This window comes from Pyrgilauda ruficollis, unplaced genomic scaffold (genome assembly GCF_017590135.1).
Source record: "Pyrgilauda ruficollis isolate IOZ18807 unplaced genomic scaffold, ASM1759013v1 scaffold91, whole genome shotgun sequence".
NCBI classification, from domain to species: Eukaryota; Metazoa; Chordata; class Aves; order Passeriformes; family Passeridae; genus Pyrgilauda; species Pyrgilauda ruficollis.
Genome location: NW_024531155.1, coordinates 924,143 through 943,922, shown reverse-complemented (window position 1 = coordinate 943,922; position 19,780 = coordinate 924,143). Strand labels below are relative to the sequence as shown.

General features: G+C 42.0%; 1 protein-coding gene across 6 annotated transcripts in view; it reads right to left on the bottom strand.

The window, feature by feature from the left end:
* SLC10A7 (solute carrier family 10 member 7) overlaps positions 1 to 16,193 on the bottom strand; it is a 140,800-nt gene extending 124,607 nt beyond the window's left edge. For 5 of the 6 annotated variants that reach the window (XM_041489256.1, XM_041489258.1, XM_041489257.1 and 2 more), the window contains exons 1-4: positions 15,959 to 16,193; positions 12,550 to 12,632; positions 8,611 to 8,747; positions 4,362 to 4,437 (exon numbers count right to left, since the gene is read on the bottom strand). In XM_041489256.1, the coding sequence (XP_041345190.1) occupies positions 4,362 to 4,437; positions 8,611 to 8,747; positions 12,550 to 12,632; positions 15,959 to 16,058 (396 nt within the window). In that variant the 5' untranslated portion in view covers positions 16,059 to 16,193. Of the gene's footprint in view, positions 1 to 4,361; positions 4,438 to 8,610; positions 8,748 to 12,549; positions 12,633 to 15,958 lie in introns of those variants that run through there. The other variant, XM_041489261.1, reaches the window with a different exon arrangement.
* Positions 16,194 to 19,780: the final 3,587 nt, after the last annotated feature.

Sequence of the window (19,780 nt, the reverse complement as noted above, 5' to 3'; positions counted from 1 at the left end):
CACAAACCATTAGAGCTTGTACTTCTTTTTATTCACTTTATTTTGTTTTCGAAAAGGTTAATGTACATGGATATACAGTTCAAAGAACTTCAGATATTTTTAGAGAAATCAATATCTTTCCTGTGACTTTACAGTAGTGTTAGAGTTCACTTTTTCTTCATTTCTACTAAAAAAAACCCAAAAACACAGAGACAAACACAGGAATTTTCCAGTCTTTACTTCTCAGAAACTATTAATGTGCTATGTTTTTAAAAATATCATTTAAAACTATTGTATATAATTTGTTTGGTAAATGTTGCTGCTCTCCCTTGATTCTTTCTCAGAAGGCTAGCTGTGGATCTTGCAAATTTGTACTCAGTTTTAGTTCTACATCTTCTTAAAAAAAGCAATCTAAAAATCAATAATAGCACTATTTCTTTACTATATATCTTACTTCATTAACACCTTTCTGGCTTTCTTCATTTTAGCTTATTTCATATTTCAAAATCCTGTCTTGCATGTGCAACACCTTGTTTTACAAAAGGGCATAGCAGAGCCACATTAAAGTTGAAAAAAAAAATAAAGCAGTATGTTGATTAAGAGGTTTTGTACAAGCTATAGCTCAACTGAAAAATAACAAAAAAAATCCTCAGTGGTTGTGTGGTGTATGAGATAGCAAAATAACCAAAGTATTCTTCAACAAAATGAGCTGTCTGCCACGATTTATCTGTACAATTCCATCACAGCTCCTGCCTGTTATGTTACACTTTTCAAAAGTATGTCATTAAGCTGCCATAAAAGTCATCACAAATTGCTTTTTCTCCCAAACTGATAATAGACTTATAGATCTAATTTTCCATCTCTTTTCTTCATTACTTTGATTCTTAAGGAGAGTATGACATTTGCTGACTGAATACTTTGTAGTAATATCTGGCATCTCTCTACAGCACTTCTGTCTGAGTATCTCTGAGCTTTTAATAGGTTTGTCTTAACAGTTCCTTGAAATGATGACATAACAATTTGTCTCTATTGCAGACTTTTAAAGAAATTGTTTTTATAATTTCAGTGAAAAACTACAAGACTTGTTGAAAAAAAAATGACACAACAAAGCCTTCAGTGCTGTCAAGCTACACCATTAAAATCCTGACCCTTCATAGCACAAGAGCAAAGAACAAATGAGACATTCTTGTTTTCATTCCAATTTTTTTTAGCTTCATAGACTGTCCTCTACACAAAACATGAGACTGACTGACAGAAACAACTAAATAATTGAGAAACATCAACAAATTAAAAATTAGATTTTTTTATTCCTATGGTGATCTCTCCTCATTTGTCACCAGTTAACACATGAAACTTTCTTTTGTTCATACAGGCCTTCATATGTATCAAACTAACATTCAGTACTTGAAACTGGCCTTGCTAATGAACTAAGTGCACTTAGTTCTTTAAAACTTAGGAATAGGCTGGTTTAGAAAGTTCCTTGCAGGGTTAATGAAAGCAACACAGGAAAGATCACAGGAGCAATGATGGAAATCAGGGTGAAGGAGAAACAGAGAAGAAAGTGTCCCTTTTATTATCTCACAACCAAATTTTCCAATAAATATGCAGCAAAATCCACCACCCAAGTAGCCTCCAATGATGTAGGTCACTTTTGAAGCACTTGACCAAATACTTAAATACCCTGTCCCAGGCCAATATAGATGTTTTATCAGATGTTTTTCAGCACTGATGTTCAAACACTTCACAAATGTGCTATTATGCATCACAGCCAACCCCAGAGACACAACAGCTCACCCTGCTTCACCCAAAAGGTTGATGAGAGAACTAAAAATAGAGACCATGTTTCCCCAGCCCCAGGGGTACTACTTCTACCATGACACAGGGCCTGATATTTCTTTGAGAATACCCCAAGTCCAAACTGGCAATTAAGTCACTTCTACTTAGACAAAGAAACCTAAACTCCTCTATACTGTCATAACAGAGGCAACCACCACAGCTCCTATGTGCTGGGTTTCAAGACATCCAAAAAGGTATTCAGAGCAGCTATTGAGGGTGTGCCTGTACTCTACAGCAGCAGGACACTTCTCAGACTAATTACTTCACATGGAGCTTCCTTGCTATATTCCTTCTGAGCAAGCTCATTTATCTTCATATCACATTATGCAGTGTAGATACATCCTCAGACAACTCAATTTCTCTAGGTAAGGGATACACATTTGTTGAGGCAAAAACCAGTTTAAGAAGCATTATAACGAACAAATGATCTCACAGTATAACCATTTGTACTTCCAATTGACTCCCAGGTTTAAATTCTTCGTATATCAGAGTGGATTCAAACTGAAATGGGGAAAAATGCAGTGTTCTGCTTATATTAGAGCAAGAAATACATCAGTAACAGCTCAGGTGAAGTCTGGCAAGGAGAGATGCGAAACTTTTCCTCCCTCAGCACAAGGGATGTGATTTGCTCATCCTCAGAAGAAGAATAAGTCTGAACAACAAAGAAACATCAAATTCCAAAAATATGCTTGCATTGGAAACATGCTCAAGTTTGGCAATAACCTCACCACAGGCTTCGTCTACACTGAGCTTGTTTAAAGAGGATTTTTCCTTTACAGACTCTCTTAGAGCCTGACTGAGAACCCCCAATTCCCAATTCTTGATTCACCCTCTCTGCTGTCAGCAACTATCTGTAAAACTTACTACAGGGTTTGCATTTTTACATTCCTCTAATGCCTGTTTGGCACAGAAGAATCAGAGTTCAAAGCTTGCTTTGTCAGTGATTTATACAACCACGTCATAGAAAGCAGCCATTTTTCAGCTTTTTCAGGTATAAAATGCACACACCCTCACCACCCCTAAAGGACACTACCGTAAGAAAGTGCTTTCTAATGGTCAAGAAACTAAAGTACCTCTCTCCCTCCTGTACACTGTTAGATGGCTTTCAACTAACCAATCTTACTGCAGTTTTTTCCAGAGGATCTTTACCCTGTTCTAAGGATAGTACAAACAGTGCTGAATGAGCACTCACTCAATTAATCCTCACTGTTCACTGTGCGGTCTCTTGCTGTAATTTACAGCATCTACATGTAGAATCATAACTGGAAAACCTCTCATTTCTCTGTTGATCACTATTAGGTACTTGAATTATTTCTTTATAGTAACTACTCCCCAGCACCTCCATCAGACAATTTTATGGTTCTTTTTTCAAGGTAGCAAACTGGCAGACAGTGATGTGCATCAGGATTGCCCATAATTAGAGATGGTTGACTTGAAATACTTTGGGTCTCTCTTCAGAGGATAAAGCAATTAAACAGCACTTTGTCAGTACAAAGTACAACTTCAATCTCTTTCAGTGCTATCATGTGTTTTCAAAGCTGACATTAATCGGTCCCAAGAGCCTGAACTCAGAAAATGAGAAGTTCACAACTAATGGCCATATTTAAAACATGTGGTTGAAGTGAACCACCCAACTTCACACAGGAGTTCTATGGCTGAATTAAGATTTGCCTTTAACCCTTCAGAATAGCATCCAACAGTCCCAGGTGTAAATCCCATCTGTCAATGTTAATTCCCTCCTTTATTCACCTACCAGGTCTCCTCCACCTTCAGCAGCTACGAGGAAGCAAATCTAAAGGAAACAAGCTCATTAATTAGCACAGCTGGATTAATTTCCTAAATGTCATTTATCTGGCCTTCCTGAAAATAGCAAGTGCTTTGTGGATAAAGAGTCTGAAATTACACCAGAATATGCCATTTTAAGGCAAAAAATTTATCACAACCAAACTGAGTTTACACCAAAAACTTCTATTCCAGCATTTCCTATCTGTTGAGAACATTGCATTGCATCACTGTCAGAGAACTCCACATTCCCTGAATTTTCACTTCATGCAGTCTCAAATAACAATCAAAGATTTAAATCCATATGTGTATTGCCAGGTCACTTGATACATTTGCAATTTCAAGCTTGAGAAACTCCTACTACAGGACCTCTTAATACTGAACACATCCAAAGAATCTCTGCAAGGGCACAACTTCACTGCAAATCTATGGGTCTATGCCATAACTACAACACAGCACAGGAACATCACAGGGTTAGGACTTCCAGTGTAGAGAACACCAGAGATCTCCCAACACTAATTTCTATCAGAAACCTTTGTATCACCTCAGAAAAGTGAGTTTCTTTCAGTTTCACCAATGCCAGCACGTGACATATCACTGTTTTCCTTGTTTGACACCAAGTCAACATCCAACCCCTAATTCCAGAATGCTTTACACTAGCATCACAGTAGCATCACATTTCTGTCTGTGCTTTGCCACTTGAGTTCATCATCAATAAATACTTGTTTGAACACCTGTTTAAAAAAGCCAAAATGCAAACTCACCTCATTCCCACCAACAGCTTTGGTTAAAATTACAGCAGAAGACACAGGAGGTGGCATGCAGCCCACTGTCTGCAAGCTGAAAACAACAAAAAGAATGTTACATTCCTTACAGGAGGTACACAGTAAGCAATCTGCTACCTTAAAATACCAGATAGCCAAGTAGAAAGTCTTATCACCTGTGCAGTGCAATCAGTTTCCAATCAGCTACAGCCCTGCATCAGGAAAGGCGCTCCTGCTGGCAGCATTTCTACACCATCTCTCACTAGTCAGCACGGTGAAGTCATGTCACCATGCAAAAAGCACAAACACTTAACCTCTCTGTGACTCCACTTCCCCATCTGTAGTACTGCACCTCTCATTCACAAAGGTCTCTATACATCTATCACAGACTTCCAGACAAAATCATCTGGCTGCCATCAAAGCATCAACAGCTTTCTCTTACACTTTAGAAATCCAAGATACCCTATTACTATTGTCATTTTCAGCATTGTTTGTGCAGCAAAGTTATTGAAGTGCCCAGTAAATGCTGTTGCAAAGTAAGAAAAAAGTGGTGAAGTTTCCTTTGTTTTCAAAGACAGTCCACAAAATCACATCACAATAAATTAAATTTGGGGCTAAGTAAAATAGGGCTTCTGAAGAAAAACTGTGTTGACTTGGAAGGAACAGTAATGAGTGGAATAAAATAGATTGCAAAATCCCCAAAAGTGCGGAATCTGCATATGTTTTCAAGTATCAGAGCTTGAGATTCTAATTCAGAACAATCAATTACTAGTGGTGAAATACTTTGCATTCGTAACCCTGTCAGTAGAACCCCTGAGAAAGGCAGTGTCAAAAAGCTGCAGCAAGCAGAAGTATTAAATCCAGGCACCAGGGTGCACATTACAGTGCAACTGATATTCTGCAAATATACAAAAAGCTTAAAGAGAAGAAAAAGGTAAGTGACAATGACAGCATTCCCTCTGTCAGCTACAGACTCTGTGGGAGAGGAAAGAGGCAACCAATGTAAGCATTATATAAATCCAACCACAAGGTGCCAATCACCACCTTGGAAGCATGGAGCAAGCTTACAGTGAAATAAGCAGCAGAGAGTTGTCAGCACATGGCAGAATAAGCTAACATTGAAAAGAAAAGAAATACAGGAAAAAGAAACTGCAGGAAAGTTTGGAAACATATAGGAAAACATACAGCAGACAAACAAACACATGGCAATCCTGATGTCCATCTCCTACACTGTGATACTGTTATCTCTCCTATGTGGCAGGCAGCTCCTCAAACTTCTCACCTGCTCTAATAAGGAGTGGATTAAATTCAGAGTTATCCAGACAGGTACAAAATGTGTGCAAGGGCATTCATCTCAGCTGGCAGGGATTTTCCATACTATAAGGGAAAGACTTAATCATACAATCTCTGTTAACCCTCTCAAATTGAAAATAACATATATGGGATTAAAAATAAAAACCCCTATCAAGTAATATTAATCTAAAAAACCCCGGTACATACTAAATGGACACACTCTTGATTGAGTGTATTGAAACATGCACCAGTAAACTGTTTTTCAGTTTGTATCAACTACACAATTCTACCAATACAGAAACAGATTCCTCTAAGGGCCAACAGACTTCTAGAGATAACAACCAACCAACCCATATATTCCACTGGAGCAGGCCATGCTATGAGTACCCCTGATGACATCAGCGGTCCAGACACTTGCTGTTCTGCTGATATCATTACAGACAACTGAGAAGTAGAGTCTGAAGTCACATGTTTTAGACATGAAAGCTCCAAAGTCATACCCTATACCCAATCTCTGCATCTCATGCCTTACCACCTGTGCTGTAAATGTTACATGCTAAAAGTGGAGAAGAGGTGAATCTGTGCATACATTAATAACCTGCTTCATGCTCCTTTTCAAAAAGATGTTGTCAATGTAAAACCTGGGCAGCTAACAAAAGAATTAACTTATAAGATGCTTGGGAGGATGTCAGTTTCTCCTCTATTTTATAAATTTCAAAAAAATTGCAAAGCAAAAAACCTCCTAATATTATTCCAGAGAGAGAGGAGCAGAAAGAAAAGAATCCCACTCAGCTGTAGAAACACAGCTGAAAAGCTGGTACCACCCAAATCTGCCTCTCAAATAACACTTACAGCAAAACTGACCATTAGGGAGGATGGGAGAATCTTTCATTCTGATGCAAGATGGAAAAGGTTCTGTGGACTGTGCCCTTCAGGCATAACCTTGTGTAGGGAGCAGTGGAGAACTGCAGTGCCCAAGGGAGCCACCCTGCCAAAGGGTGCTGCATGCCCTTGGGAGCACATGCCTGTTTTTCCAGGCTTTTTGAGGGCTATCAAGCAGCCTCCACCACATGCTGTGCTAAATGTATGATAAGGAAGTAACTTTCCCAAACCTGTCTTCTTCCCTTCCCTGTTTTCCTTAGGTACTGTAGTGTTTCTAAGGGAATAAAAACTACAGCTGTGGGGCATTAGGATGAACTTTTGTTTACACAGAGCTGCCACAACACAGTCAGCTCCTCACACACACACAGGGACCTGCTTTGTAATGTGTTATTCTAGAATTAGGACAGAGCTCAGTACCTTCTGCACCTGCATCACACTGTACAGCTCCCAGTGCAGTGGCTGCTGCTCTGAGCATGTCCTGAACAGCAGTATTCCTCAAGAAAGCACTCTTAAAAAACCCTACTAAACCAACTTAATTAAACTCCTCAATCTGATCATTCCTTCAATGAAGACTCAATACAACAGAGTTAACAGCACTAAAATATAAAAAAAGCCAAATCAGAAGCACTCAAGGAACAAGTGCTTGAAAGGCAGCTTGAAGCATACAGAAGTACAGCAGCTCAGTAGTAAGACACAGACACACTGACATGACAAATGAGCCTGGTTTAGACTCCACATTTAGGGGATAAATGCACAAGTATTTATTTTCTTTACAAAAATACATACATCCCAAGTTTTACAACCAGTTTTACAGCTGTGCATGCATATACATATAATTACACTCATGCATGTAACAGATTATGTCACTTAAGTACTAAGAACCAAAGGGGCATAAGACTCATGGAAAAGAAGGAACGAGACATGCTTCATGGAACGAAAAACCCCACAAAAATCTCTTTCACCTTGCACTTCAGAAACTGAAACTCCATGAATTAGGAAGGAATTTTGGCTACTGTGGAAAATCACATATTTCTCCTAGCTGAGAACAAAAACTTCACAATTATTTTAAAGAATACCCTTTACTACAAATACCTAAATACAAATGAACATCATATATCAATCTTGTTATTTCCTTGCTTTACTGATGCTGTTAAGCAAAAAACTGTTGACTTTTAATTGTTGTTGTCTTAGTGTCACCTTTTCACTATCATTTGGACCAATTCACACTTGATGGAGCATCAGGAGAAGCCTCTTACAAACAAAATGAAATGCTCCTTTAGGTTTAGGCCTTGTAGAAACACAAACATGAGCAGCTTTTTCATTAAACTTTTAAGACAAGGAATTCCCCAAGCCATGTTTCACCAAGCAGTAAGAAACAATGGGGATTCTTTCAGCACTTTTCTGAAATAATTGATTTTTAACATTCAAACAAACATTCCAGTATACCTGCATGGCACCAAGTATTGACTCCCATTTCAAAAAAAAAACAAACAAAAAAAACCCAAAAAAACCACCTTTTTTACATAGCATCTATCCCTAGTACACCATCCATGCAGCTTTGCACATTGACAAGATTTAAAACACACTGTTTTCATGGTAACTTTGTTTTGGCTCATCACAAAGTTCTTGTCTTACAAAAAACTTTACTCTTTTTTTTCCTCCAAAATTTAGCTGGAAGCAGATACTGAACCCATGCAAGAAATGCTCAACACATACTACTTAAAAACAGAAGACCAGTATGTGGCATACACAACATTTATTCACTGATTTATGCTTTTCCTTCAGCATTCCTCCCCACCTTCCTTGAGACCAAACACATCACTTCGGCTGTGTTTTTTGAAAAAGAAAGCTAACCTGTTGCAACACATAAGACTGTCCAGACCTTCTGAGAATGAGACCAGGTTCCTGAAGGGATAATCTTGAGCATGAACTTTGCTTTCAACAGCAAAGTGCTGAAGCACAAAAAACAACGAGCAAGATCTGTTCACAATACAACAAAACACCAGTTGCAGGATAAGCAGCCCTTTAAGACAACAGCTACAAATATATTTCACTCCATTATACTTAAACATACCCTTTTAAAAGCCATTCATTTATAGGTGTGATTGATAACAGCTGAAGAAAGACCCATATTGCTGTTGGGAAGAACACAAGTGTAAAAATCTGGACAAAAAGGTGTAGTTTCACATGCATCAAAGCACTTGTCAGCTCCTGCAAAAGAAAAAGAAGAGAGGAAGTTGCAGTCATAACAGCTGAAGTAAGATCACATTTGTGCTTTTAAAACTGGGACCAGCTTTATCATACAAAAGGAGTGCATGTCAAAAAGTCACCTTTAGGGATCATCTGATCTCTTTAATAATGAAGTACATCCAGACAACATAAAAGCTGTCTGCTCCTGGGCATTTTTCCACAAGAATTGTCCACCACTTCCATAACAGTGTAGCTCTCAAAACAGCAGCTTTTCAGCAGGCAGCCTTAGCACTTTGTCACAGCTTCAAAACCTGTGTTAACTGTACTGATGGCTGTTTACTGACTTTTGATATCAAAAGGCATGAAAACTTGTAGTGAGTACATGATTTCAGGTTCCTCTGTTTAAAGACAGACACAAATGGGGATTCTCATTTATACTATTAAAAAAAAAGAGAAAAGTTTATGGATGTTTGTATTACCAACCATTCATTTGTAGTGTTGGAGGTTTTTTCATGTTTGTTATTTTTTCCCTAAAAGCAAAGTAGCAGACTTTGATTATTTATTTTATCACCAGGAAATTTATAGGAAAAACAAATTTGGCTGATGAAGAATAACAAAAAAAGAATACCAGGAACATAACAAGCTAAAAACTGTTAAGCCATTTCTCAGAGAAATAAAGTCTAAAATACCACTGGAGACTCAGAAAACAACAGGGAAAAACTTAATTTTAAATAGTGTAAGAGCACTCCAGAGAGGTGATCAAGTACCCTTAAAGAAAAAAAACTCTTCAGCTAGCTCTGTGTCTCCCTGTTTCTGCCTTTTCAGACATTTCAAGGACCTTCTACACAGTTTTTTGAGTACAACAAAAGAGCCTTGCACATTTCAGTTAATTTCAAATCTTGCAGACTGAGAATAAAAATTCCTCTTCCTTTCTCTCACAATAACTCACACTCTTCCCAAGTAAACAATGCAAAAGAACTGATGGCACTCTTATTCAAAATCTAATTTGCTGGGATTCTCCAGCTGACACTCCAGATGCATTGAACATATCTATCTATCTGTATCTCACATATAGAAGTACCCTTCTAATTTCATACTTTTAAAATCAGAAAGTGCCTCACAACCGGGGGTTTTAAGAAGACTCTGTGATACTTCCAACACCAAAACTCAAGACAGAAAGAAAGCTTCATTGTAACCTCCAGGGAGCAAGGAAGGTGATACAACTACTGCATGGAGGAATGTTGTATTGATGGAACAAATCTTTGCAGACCTAAATTACCAGTCTTGAAACTGTCTCCAGTGATTGCCTTTGAGAATAGTAACAGTTATTTAGAATAGTTATTATTATAATATTATGCCTTAGATTGGATGATCTCAGCATAAAAGCTGAGGCAAACAGCCTTCACCCTCCTAAACAATTTACAAGAGCTTATCCAAAAATACATCTGCCACCTCAAAAAAGTTGCTGGAAGCTGCTAGTCAGGACTCTGTTTCTGCACACCAGACAGAATAGGTTACCTTGTCTTCCCCAGTATTTCACACCCTTTAGGGAGCTTATCCCTTGCTGCTGTCGGTCCCTGTTGCTATCCAGCCGCTCTTCCAATAGTAACAGCTGGACTCCTCTGAGCAAATACCCACACAGAGCAAACAGTGTTCTCAGTGGCTTGCTAAATTCCTTGTTGAAATGGATAACTCAAGTATGTGATTTAATTTCTGGAGCCCTATGGGAGGTATTTGCTTTAAAAGAGCAAGCTAGCCAGTCACTGCAAACTGAAATAGCATTATATAAAGGTGGAATGAAATGTTCTTGTCAGAGAACACTGAGTATTTCTACAAACATAAGAGGACCTTGGTCACCTCTGGTTCTGAAAGTGTAACAAGGCCACGCACAGGCAGACTCTCCTTGAATGTTGCCAATTATTCTATAAAATGCTTTCTGAACACACTAGCAAAAATTTTTGAGCATGCACTTACACAGCAGATTAAACCAGAAGTGTAACCTTAAAAGAGCATCAGTGATTTCGAATTTGTCAGATTTATCAGAAGGCCTCTGTTAACACTTACAAAGTTTTCATTCTGTCATAAAGCATACCAAACACTAGTTTCCATCTAACTAATACAGTACCTAAGGTAGAACAGCTGATACACAGCTCAAGAACAAATAAATCCAAAAGCAAAAACCATATACTTTGCAATCCAATAAAAAAAGCATACTGAGTAATAATACCAACTTTAGGTTGTGCCTTAAACAACTAAAACATGCTTCAAAGTATTTTAATAAAAACATGACCTGGAAACCTAACACATGTAAGGATTGTTTTGAACATACACTTTACAAAGTAATAGCACCAGCTACAATGTGAGAAATTATTTTCTTCTTCTGTCCTCTACCCCCACAGCAGAAATTCAGGAAAGGCCTAGCTTCTTCATGAAGCTGGATAACAGCACCAGCCCTAACTGCTGCTCCCAAAACAATCTGAGATCAGCTACCTGGACATAAACAAGCTCCTGTAAAAGCTTCACTTACGTCAATATATTACTTTTAATATCATAGATGGAAAAAAGTTATCTAAGTTCCAAGTAAGACATGACAAATTGCCCAGAAAACTGGCAGTCACATCACCTTAACTGGAAGAAGTTAGATGTAAACTAGCATGGAGAATCTAATCAAGACTTTGACAATGCTACCGATTTCTCACAGCTGCTTTACAGATACAAGGTTTCAAGGATACAAACTAGTGAAAGGGGGAAAAAAAATTACTTTTTTTTTTTTTTTCTGCATGCAAAGATTCCTAAGCCTGAAAGAGAAAAACTCCACTCTATTAATACTACTCAGATTTGTGTTTTGAGTTCTCTTCTCTGTGGAAGAGAGCGCCTCTCCACAGCTTATTTCCATTAAAGTTGAAGAGATGAAAGTTCACCACTATAACCATGACACAGGTGGAGAGACTTTTTGTTGTCGAGTGCACAGTGTTCACTCAAATCCCAGTCCACCAAGAAACAACTGGACAAAATTGTGATTATTCTTTCAGGCATTAATATAATGCATCTTATGGATAGCATCCCCTGTTAGTCAACAGCACAAAGGAATCAGAAGACTAGACTAGCAGAGACGTGCAGGGTTTCATTTCAACTCTGGCTGCTCTATCTCTTCTTGGCACATAGCCATCATTTCCTTTCTCCATAATTCCTTTACAGGCCCACTCATCTCTTCTGAGTCCCAGACTGCTCCTCTTTGAATAACAAATGACACAAAATTTTAAACAAATCTCAGTGCCTGTGATATGCACCAGAGTGTAGGTAGCTCAAATCCACCTGTCCACAACAAAATCCTATGGGAAAAGATTGCCAAGACTTTGCCCTTGTATATTGACATTACATCTGCACAGGAACCCTTTTGTGCTGATCCTAGCTGCTGCCCTGGCTCTACCAAACAAGGTAACTTACAGCCATCAGGTCTTTGCTTCCATCAATCCAGCTGTGAACAGCTGCATTTCACCCTGATTTGGGTTTGGGCCACAAGGAGGGTGTAGATCCAGTCTCCAAATTGTGCTCATCACTTCCATTTAGTTAAAGCTGTGCAGAGACAAACCCTCTGTGGATGGGTGACATTTATTCACACTATCCCCCTCATCATCTTCATCACCTTGTGAAGCACTTTCTGAAATCAAGTAGGGTTATTCCTTAAACATCTAACATTTATCTTCTCTTGCTAGCCATCCTCCCGGTACCACCACCATCCCAATTACATTCAAATCTGATCCAAAGGAAGACAAGATTTTTTAGAGCACAACAGGAATGAAGAAATGAGAAATTACAGTACCTCAGTTTTTAAGGAGAGTCCACTGTTAAAGAATATAGCTGAAACAGCAATGTAAGTTATGGTAATTTCTGGTTTCAGAGGTCCTAAAAAATACAGACATAGAGAACAAAGTGAACTACAGTCAAAGGGATAATGATGCACATATACTATATCAGAGTAAATGAGAATACTTAAAAAATACCTGTAGAAAGTCTAATCAGTAAAGCCTCTAATAAAAAGAATGGCATTTCTATCAAGTTACTAATAGAAAGCATGCTATTCATTTTTAAATAAGTGTAAACCAGTGAGTATGCAGAGTGAGTTAGGTCATAATATAAATTTGATTTCCATGATTAGAGGCCACTGGGAACTCACAGGCAAATTCTGGAAATTTGAAAATGGGGAGCCTTTCACAGTTCTGCCATCAGACTATCCCTACAGTATCAGCAAACTCAAACCATACCCTCCAATAAAAACATTAGCTGGTACCTTTACAGGGCCATTGACATCCCTCACACAGCTACCTCTCACTTCTTTCCTACAACATACACACCTGTCTGGCTGCCTGCACAGAAGAACCCAAATCACACCTTGCAATGATTTCCTCAGGGCAATACAATTCTGTGTTACTCCATTAATAAGAGAAATTTGTTCAAAATGGCTCATTCAGCCCCACAATAATGCATTTCAGACGCTGCTGCAGTGACAGCAGCAAGGTGATGCAGATGCCTGCACCATCAAGGGTTGTATTGAAGGCTTACATTTGTGTATATTTATATACTTTTTTCAGGGAGATTAAAATATAGTCTTTTTTACGCTCCTATAAAAATGACAAATTCTCTTAATACACTTTGCCTTCAGAGGCCACCAGGCATAAAATGTATGTGTTCATTTTTTCATGAGCATTCCACCAGATATTAGGTTAGAAAGAAAATATTAGCAGTCTACTTAGGACCAAAGTAATATCCTCATTCTACAAGTGATCCTAAGTTGTCCTGAGCAAAACTGCAGCAGCAAACAAGCCAGCCTTGACTCAACACTGCAGAAGAGAAGAACCCTTCTGCTCCCAGGATGAATGATACATTGATGGTCACACTGGAGTAAGGTCAACGGCCCTCAAATCAGAGGGACTTGATTGTACAAGTCAAATTTGCATCTCGAGTCATTTCAACACAAATCCTACTCTCAGAGGAAACTCTGCTGACAAGACACTAAAACTGTGTTTGCCAAACACAAAAAAAAAACCCCGAAAACAAACAAACAAAACCCCCAAACAAAAAAAATCCCCCCACCAAGCTACACGTAGGAAGACTAAGGTAAAAATAAGACAGGAAATGCAAGAGTTACAGTTGCAACAAAGTCCATGACTAGTTGCAAAATTCTGGCACATTAACTGAATAGATGGGGGGAAAAAACCCAAAAGATTATACAAATATATATACCGCTACAGAAAACTATATTTTATAGGCACTATTACCTCTTTTTTCTAATCCTTTAGAAGATTAGAGTCTCTACATACATGCACATACAGCAGACAGGCAATGGATTAATTTGGCTAAAACAGGGGTTCTTCCAGGACTCAGTTTTTTTCTGGTTTTTCACTGGGCTACCTGAACTCCTTCCCCCAGGAGAAGCCTCTACCACCAGAGCAGCCACACACTCGAGGAGCACAGGGAACTCTGGTCACAACAGAAACATTTTTGTCACAAAGGAACTAAATGGGCTCATTTATCAAACAGGAAAACACAAAAAAATGGCTTGGCTTATGTCATGGAGGTGACAACAAAACAAATCTTTGTTATTTATGGCAAAATCTTCCACGGCTATGGATGCTGGACCATCCATACCATTTGCTAAAGCCCTGCAAATTACCGTGCACGGCTTTGTCAGCTGGAAGATTACAAACTCAGGCTTTTTCATGTGTTGATACTTCCCACCCCTCACCTCTTTCTGCTTTTAAAAAGAAATATTTTTCTTCCTCAGAGCACTGAGATCCCACAGTTTCAGAGGAGGGGATACCACTGTGGGGAACATGTGCTCGCTACTTTCAATCAATGCTTCCAAGATTTTTCAAGCAAGTTGTCCCAGGAAAAATACAATGTCAAAGCTTGACACCTCTTTGCAGCAGGATAATTTAACGAAGTGCTCCATCATAGTGCTTCCATGCAGAAACTGAGCCGAGGAACAATTATCTCCTATTCCAGTGAAAAGGACCTCCCACACGGCTGCTAACAATTAACACGGCACTGAAAGCAGAAAGGGACAAAACACCTGATACTATCAATTTCAAGTCGACTCTAAGGTCTGCAGAAAACACAGCACGGATCCTGCAAGAAGCTCCACCTGGGTTCTATTCACCCGTGCAGAACAGCACACCGATGTTAGAAGGGATCCTTGCACAGCAGGAATTTGCCTACCCTGAACTCCCTGAAGTACCGGAGCCTTAGTTGCCACAGCATGTGCTCAGAGCCATATGTTTTTAAATTACTTTCTTTTTTTCCCAGAACCTAAGAGGTGGGAAAAGTTTGGCTCTTCAGTGAGAAGCTATTCTCAAACTTCAGCACTGTTAAGAAAAAAAAAAAAAAAAATTAAAAAACCCCTGTGCCTATAAAAGCACAGATAGATTCTTTCTCCTCTCATAACATGGAACTGCTAGAGGAATTCTATTGAAATATTCTACATACCTTTTCTCAAGCCATCAGAGAACAATTAGGAAGAAGAAATACAAAATTTAATTTGTTCTTGAAATTTGTGAACATCTGGAGCTGAAGTTCCAAAGGAAAGTGACCAGGAACCAACTCCAGCGTTTATATTTAAAGTTTTTACACCACCACTTTCCACAGGATCAGTTTCCCTGTTTTCCCCCACCTTCCATGAGGAAGTAAGAGGGAACAACAAGACCAAAAAAAAAAAAAAAAAGGAGAAAATCCAAAACTTTAAAACACAAGTCTTCTACTATAAAGCGAAAGAAAAGGTCTGGCCGAAACGCAGCACCTGAAAGTTTACCACAATACTGCTTCAGCCGCACCTCCGGGGGAAGCTCCCGGACGGCAGAAATCCATACCCTGAGCTGCTGGGACTTCATGTCCACAGCTCTGGAAGTTATGACTTAGTTGAACAGGAGCACATTCAGAGCCAGTCACCGCTTGGCTTCCATCACTCCTAATCCCAAAAGAGCAGGACGCTCCTCCTGCCACTGGTACAGTGCCGAGCAAAGACACGGGAACCCACGCGGGAGCAGTTCCCGGATTCCTGAGGGGCCGTGGCTGGGAGCAGGGAAGAAGAGGAGCCGATGGAGGGCAGGGACCCCTCACGGGCGGGACAGGGCGCGGGGGCAGCGCGGCCGCCGGGAGTTGCCGGAGTCCCGGGGCTCCCGGTGCCCGCGCCGGGCTGCCGGGGCACAGCGCCCGCGCTCAGCGCCCGCACTCACCGCCTTTGACGCCGACGCCGGGCTCCAGCCGCGCCACAGCGATGACCAGCACGATGCCAAGGATGAACCACTCCTTCCGCAGCCGCTCCAGCAGCCCCATGGCGCTGCCCGGCGCGGCGCGGATCGGCTCCGCCCGGCGCCGCTCGGTCCGGTTCGGCCGGGCTCGGTCCGGTTCCGCTCGGCTGCTCGGGGCTGCTGCGGGCGCGGGGCGGGGCGCGGCCCCACCGCCCGCCGGCAGGGCCAGCCGGATCCGCTGACGGCAAAAGTCTCACCCACCGCCGCCATCGCTACCACGCACCTTCTAATAGGCGCGCAAGCCCGCGCTGCCGCCCGCACGGCTACGAGCAACCGGGGCCCCCCGCCGGCTCCGGCCGCCCCCGCCCCGCATCCCCTGCTGAGGCGGACACCGCGGGTGGCGGTGGCGGGAACGGGACAGCTCCGTGGCTGCCGTCGTAGGGCGGGTCGGGGAGAGCGCGGGCACGGTGCCGGCGGTGGCGGGGCCGGGCGGTGGCGGCAGGCGCGCGCAGCGCGATGATGCGCGCTGCTTTGGTGCATTACAACGCCCGCGTGACGGCCGGCGTTTGACGCGCGGGGGGGTGGGCGCGGGCCGGGAAGCGCCTGGGCGGGATCCGGGATCGCTCCGTGAGGGCAGGCGCGGGCCGGGGCTGGCAGGGTAAGCACTGACAGCGGCGCTCCCCGCAGCCGCGGGAGCCAGGAGCGCCGGGAGGGCGGGGGCCGCCGCCGCGTCACGCGCCTGTTAGCGGTGTGCCCTCACGCCCGCCCGTCTCGGCGCTGCGCCGCCGCCGCCAGGCACACGTGGATCGGGATCGCCCGGGAGTTCCCATTGAGCACCTGCCTGTCCGTTCTGGGCAGACCCAAAGGCACCTGCTCAGCCCCTGTCGCGACATGGCGACAGCATCGCCCGAGCCGGGCCAGCCACTTCCTAGCGGCGGGCGGTTCCCTGGCTTGCCTCTGTGCTAGAACCACTTCCATTAAAACAGTATCCTAGAACCTCATCCTGGTGCTCCACCCGCGCTTTCCATTCCCTATTCCCCTGTTGCGGCCCTTCCCCGATGGATCCGTCATCCTGCCCGGCCAGGGGCACCCGCTGCAGGTCCCCGAGCAGGGAGATAAAAAAGCAGGAGACGCTCTGTCTTCCAGCGGCTCCCACCGCCGCTGCCCCGTCCCGCAGGGCTCTCCCTCTCTGCTGCGTCACTCCCGAACATTTCGGGCAAGTTTCATCCTGCACAGTCTCTGCCGATGTATTCGAGCTTCAAGGAACAGCCCTGCCACGGGCTTTCTGCTACCAAGGAAAGAAATGTTTATAGTCGAAAGCTCAGCTGATCTCCAAGATGTGTATATCCCTGCGTGTCCTGGGAGGTTCGCTTGTGTAAACAGGGATACATCAGAGCCGAAGTGTTTGGATGTGGGAGGGAACGTGCCTTCTCCCACTCGCGAGCAGATCCAAACTGTGAGGTTTAACGGGATTGTACATTTCACTGCTTTACTGAAGTTTGCTGGAGTACGTGTTGATCCTTGCTCCCTTCTCAGGAGGGAGAGACGGATTGCAAAACCTCGCTGAGCTTACCCTGCGCAACCACTGCAGGTTGGGGGTTTTGGGAGAAAACAAATGCATAATGTGTTCATCTAAAGCAAGCTGTGATTATAACAAGTGTAGGATTTGATTAGTTGGAGGATTTGATTGCTGCACGGGAGAGATAAATCAGATGAAGATGTACAGTCAATGTTTATCATATAAACTATACTAAATCTCTGTGGGTACTCACAGGTGGCCCTAGTTCCAGGACCTCTGCACCATTCGTGGATCAGAGCATGCACATCTTTCCCTGTGTGGCTCTGAAAGCCACACACCAGCAAGGGCACAGGCCCTCTGATCTGAGCACAGCAGGAGATCAGGAAGATGTCCATGGTTTCCCTGGTAGTTTTCTTGTGAATCTGTACATAGTCATGGAGCTTCTAAGAGAGATGGGAAAGAGACTTTGCACCCTGTTCCTAGTGGTTCCAGCCAGGCTGATGAGTTGCAAGATGCAGAGGCCTCACACTGCACTAGCAGGGCTAGAAGGCAGGAGCAGATCCAGCATAATTCAGGAAAAAATATAATAATAAATAATCTTAGGTCAAAAGTTATGGACTCAGAAGTTAGAAGCAGCTGAATCTCATAGTGAATGAAAATGCTGCAGTATCAATTCCTGTAGAAGCTGCAGAGGGATGCAAAGAAGGGGCAGGTAAGTCAGTCTTGCTCAGTCTGGCAATAAAAATTCAATCGTGCAATAAAGCAGCCTCACCCTACTTTTGCATACTTTTTTCATGGTAGTAATTCTGCCCCTCACTCTTTGCAGGTGGATCCTAATAATACATTTCTAATATTGTTTAGTGTTCAAGTTAGTTTCAGTTGATTTTGCCATCAGGTTTCAGATATTTGCTCATAGCAGATCCAGCTGGCAAAGGTTAGAAACCTCAGGTTCAGTCCTAGGCTCTAGAAGGTGCTTCTCAATTTCCCCTCCAAAGGGTCACTTCCTGTGCACTTCCCAAGCTTGTTTTTCCTTCTCTAAAGAAGGATGAGATAGCTCACTGGGTATTACATTTAGAACAGTTAAGAAAATATATATTTTAAAAACCACAAACAAACAAGAAAAGCCCCCAAAATCAAATGGTTATTAGATATACCAGAACTCTCTACACTCAAAACAAAAAAAGATAAGCTTTAATGAGGCTCTCTTGCTTCGAGTGGACACTTTGCCTTTAATTTTTTCCAAGAGATCTGAAGTTTGTAATAAATAACTTTTGCTATCTGGGTTAGAAAATACCCTGGTTCATGAGGCTTTCTGCTTCTGTAGTCTTTAAAATTATATGCAGATATTCTAAGCTGTGTGTTGAAGGACTTGTACAAAGACATTTTAGCTGGTGGGTTTTTTTGGTTTTTTTAAGCTGTCCTGGTAGAACTGTGGTAAGCATATATGTCTCTCAGATTAAGTAGATGAAACTGTTCCTGCTTTTAAATAAGAGAGAGCAGTGTAAGCTCTGCCATGTCCCACCAGAGTGGAGCAGAAGGGAAGAAAACACTACATGTCAATTTTATAATTGGCAGGACACTCACACATCCTAAACCTGTCTGCAAGGCAGCATCACTGTTGCTATCAGGGAATTTATCATCCATATGGAGGCATTTGGTCCCTAGTAGAGAGAGACAATCCAGTGTTCACCCTGTCATCCAAAACTGCCTCCTGCACCATTTCACATTCCTCCTCATGTTCCTGTACAGATAATACTTATATTCTAATAAACACCAGGACTCAAACAGATCTGGAATGGTCTGGTACATGTGTGTGTTTATTCTCTGTTACATTGTACAAAAACATTTTGGGGTATATTTAGCTGTGGCTTAGACATAGTACAGGAACAAGAATTTAGCTTCTCTCTGATTTCACATGACCAAATTTTCATTTTTGTTCCACTGCAAACATACCTCGGGGCTTCCAGATGCTTTCCTGCCTCCAAAGGCTCTTGTGCTTCCTTCTGCATAATACAAAAGCTCTGTGACATGTATAGCTACGTGGCACCAGGTCTTTGTTGCTCACAGGTAGCCTGCTGAAACCAACAGGGCTGTTCATGTGAGCAGGGACTGGATTTCATGTCTGCAAAGACGCAGGAGTGGACTGGACATTTCTGGGCTTCACATTTTGAACAACCACTCTTGTGTGATTTGAGCCCATTCCCTTTGTGTGCCCAGCCTCTGATCTGCACCACATACCTCGCTGCCTGATAACTGCGCAGTAATTTCATTGAATGCAAGGATTTTCA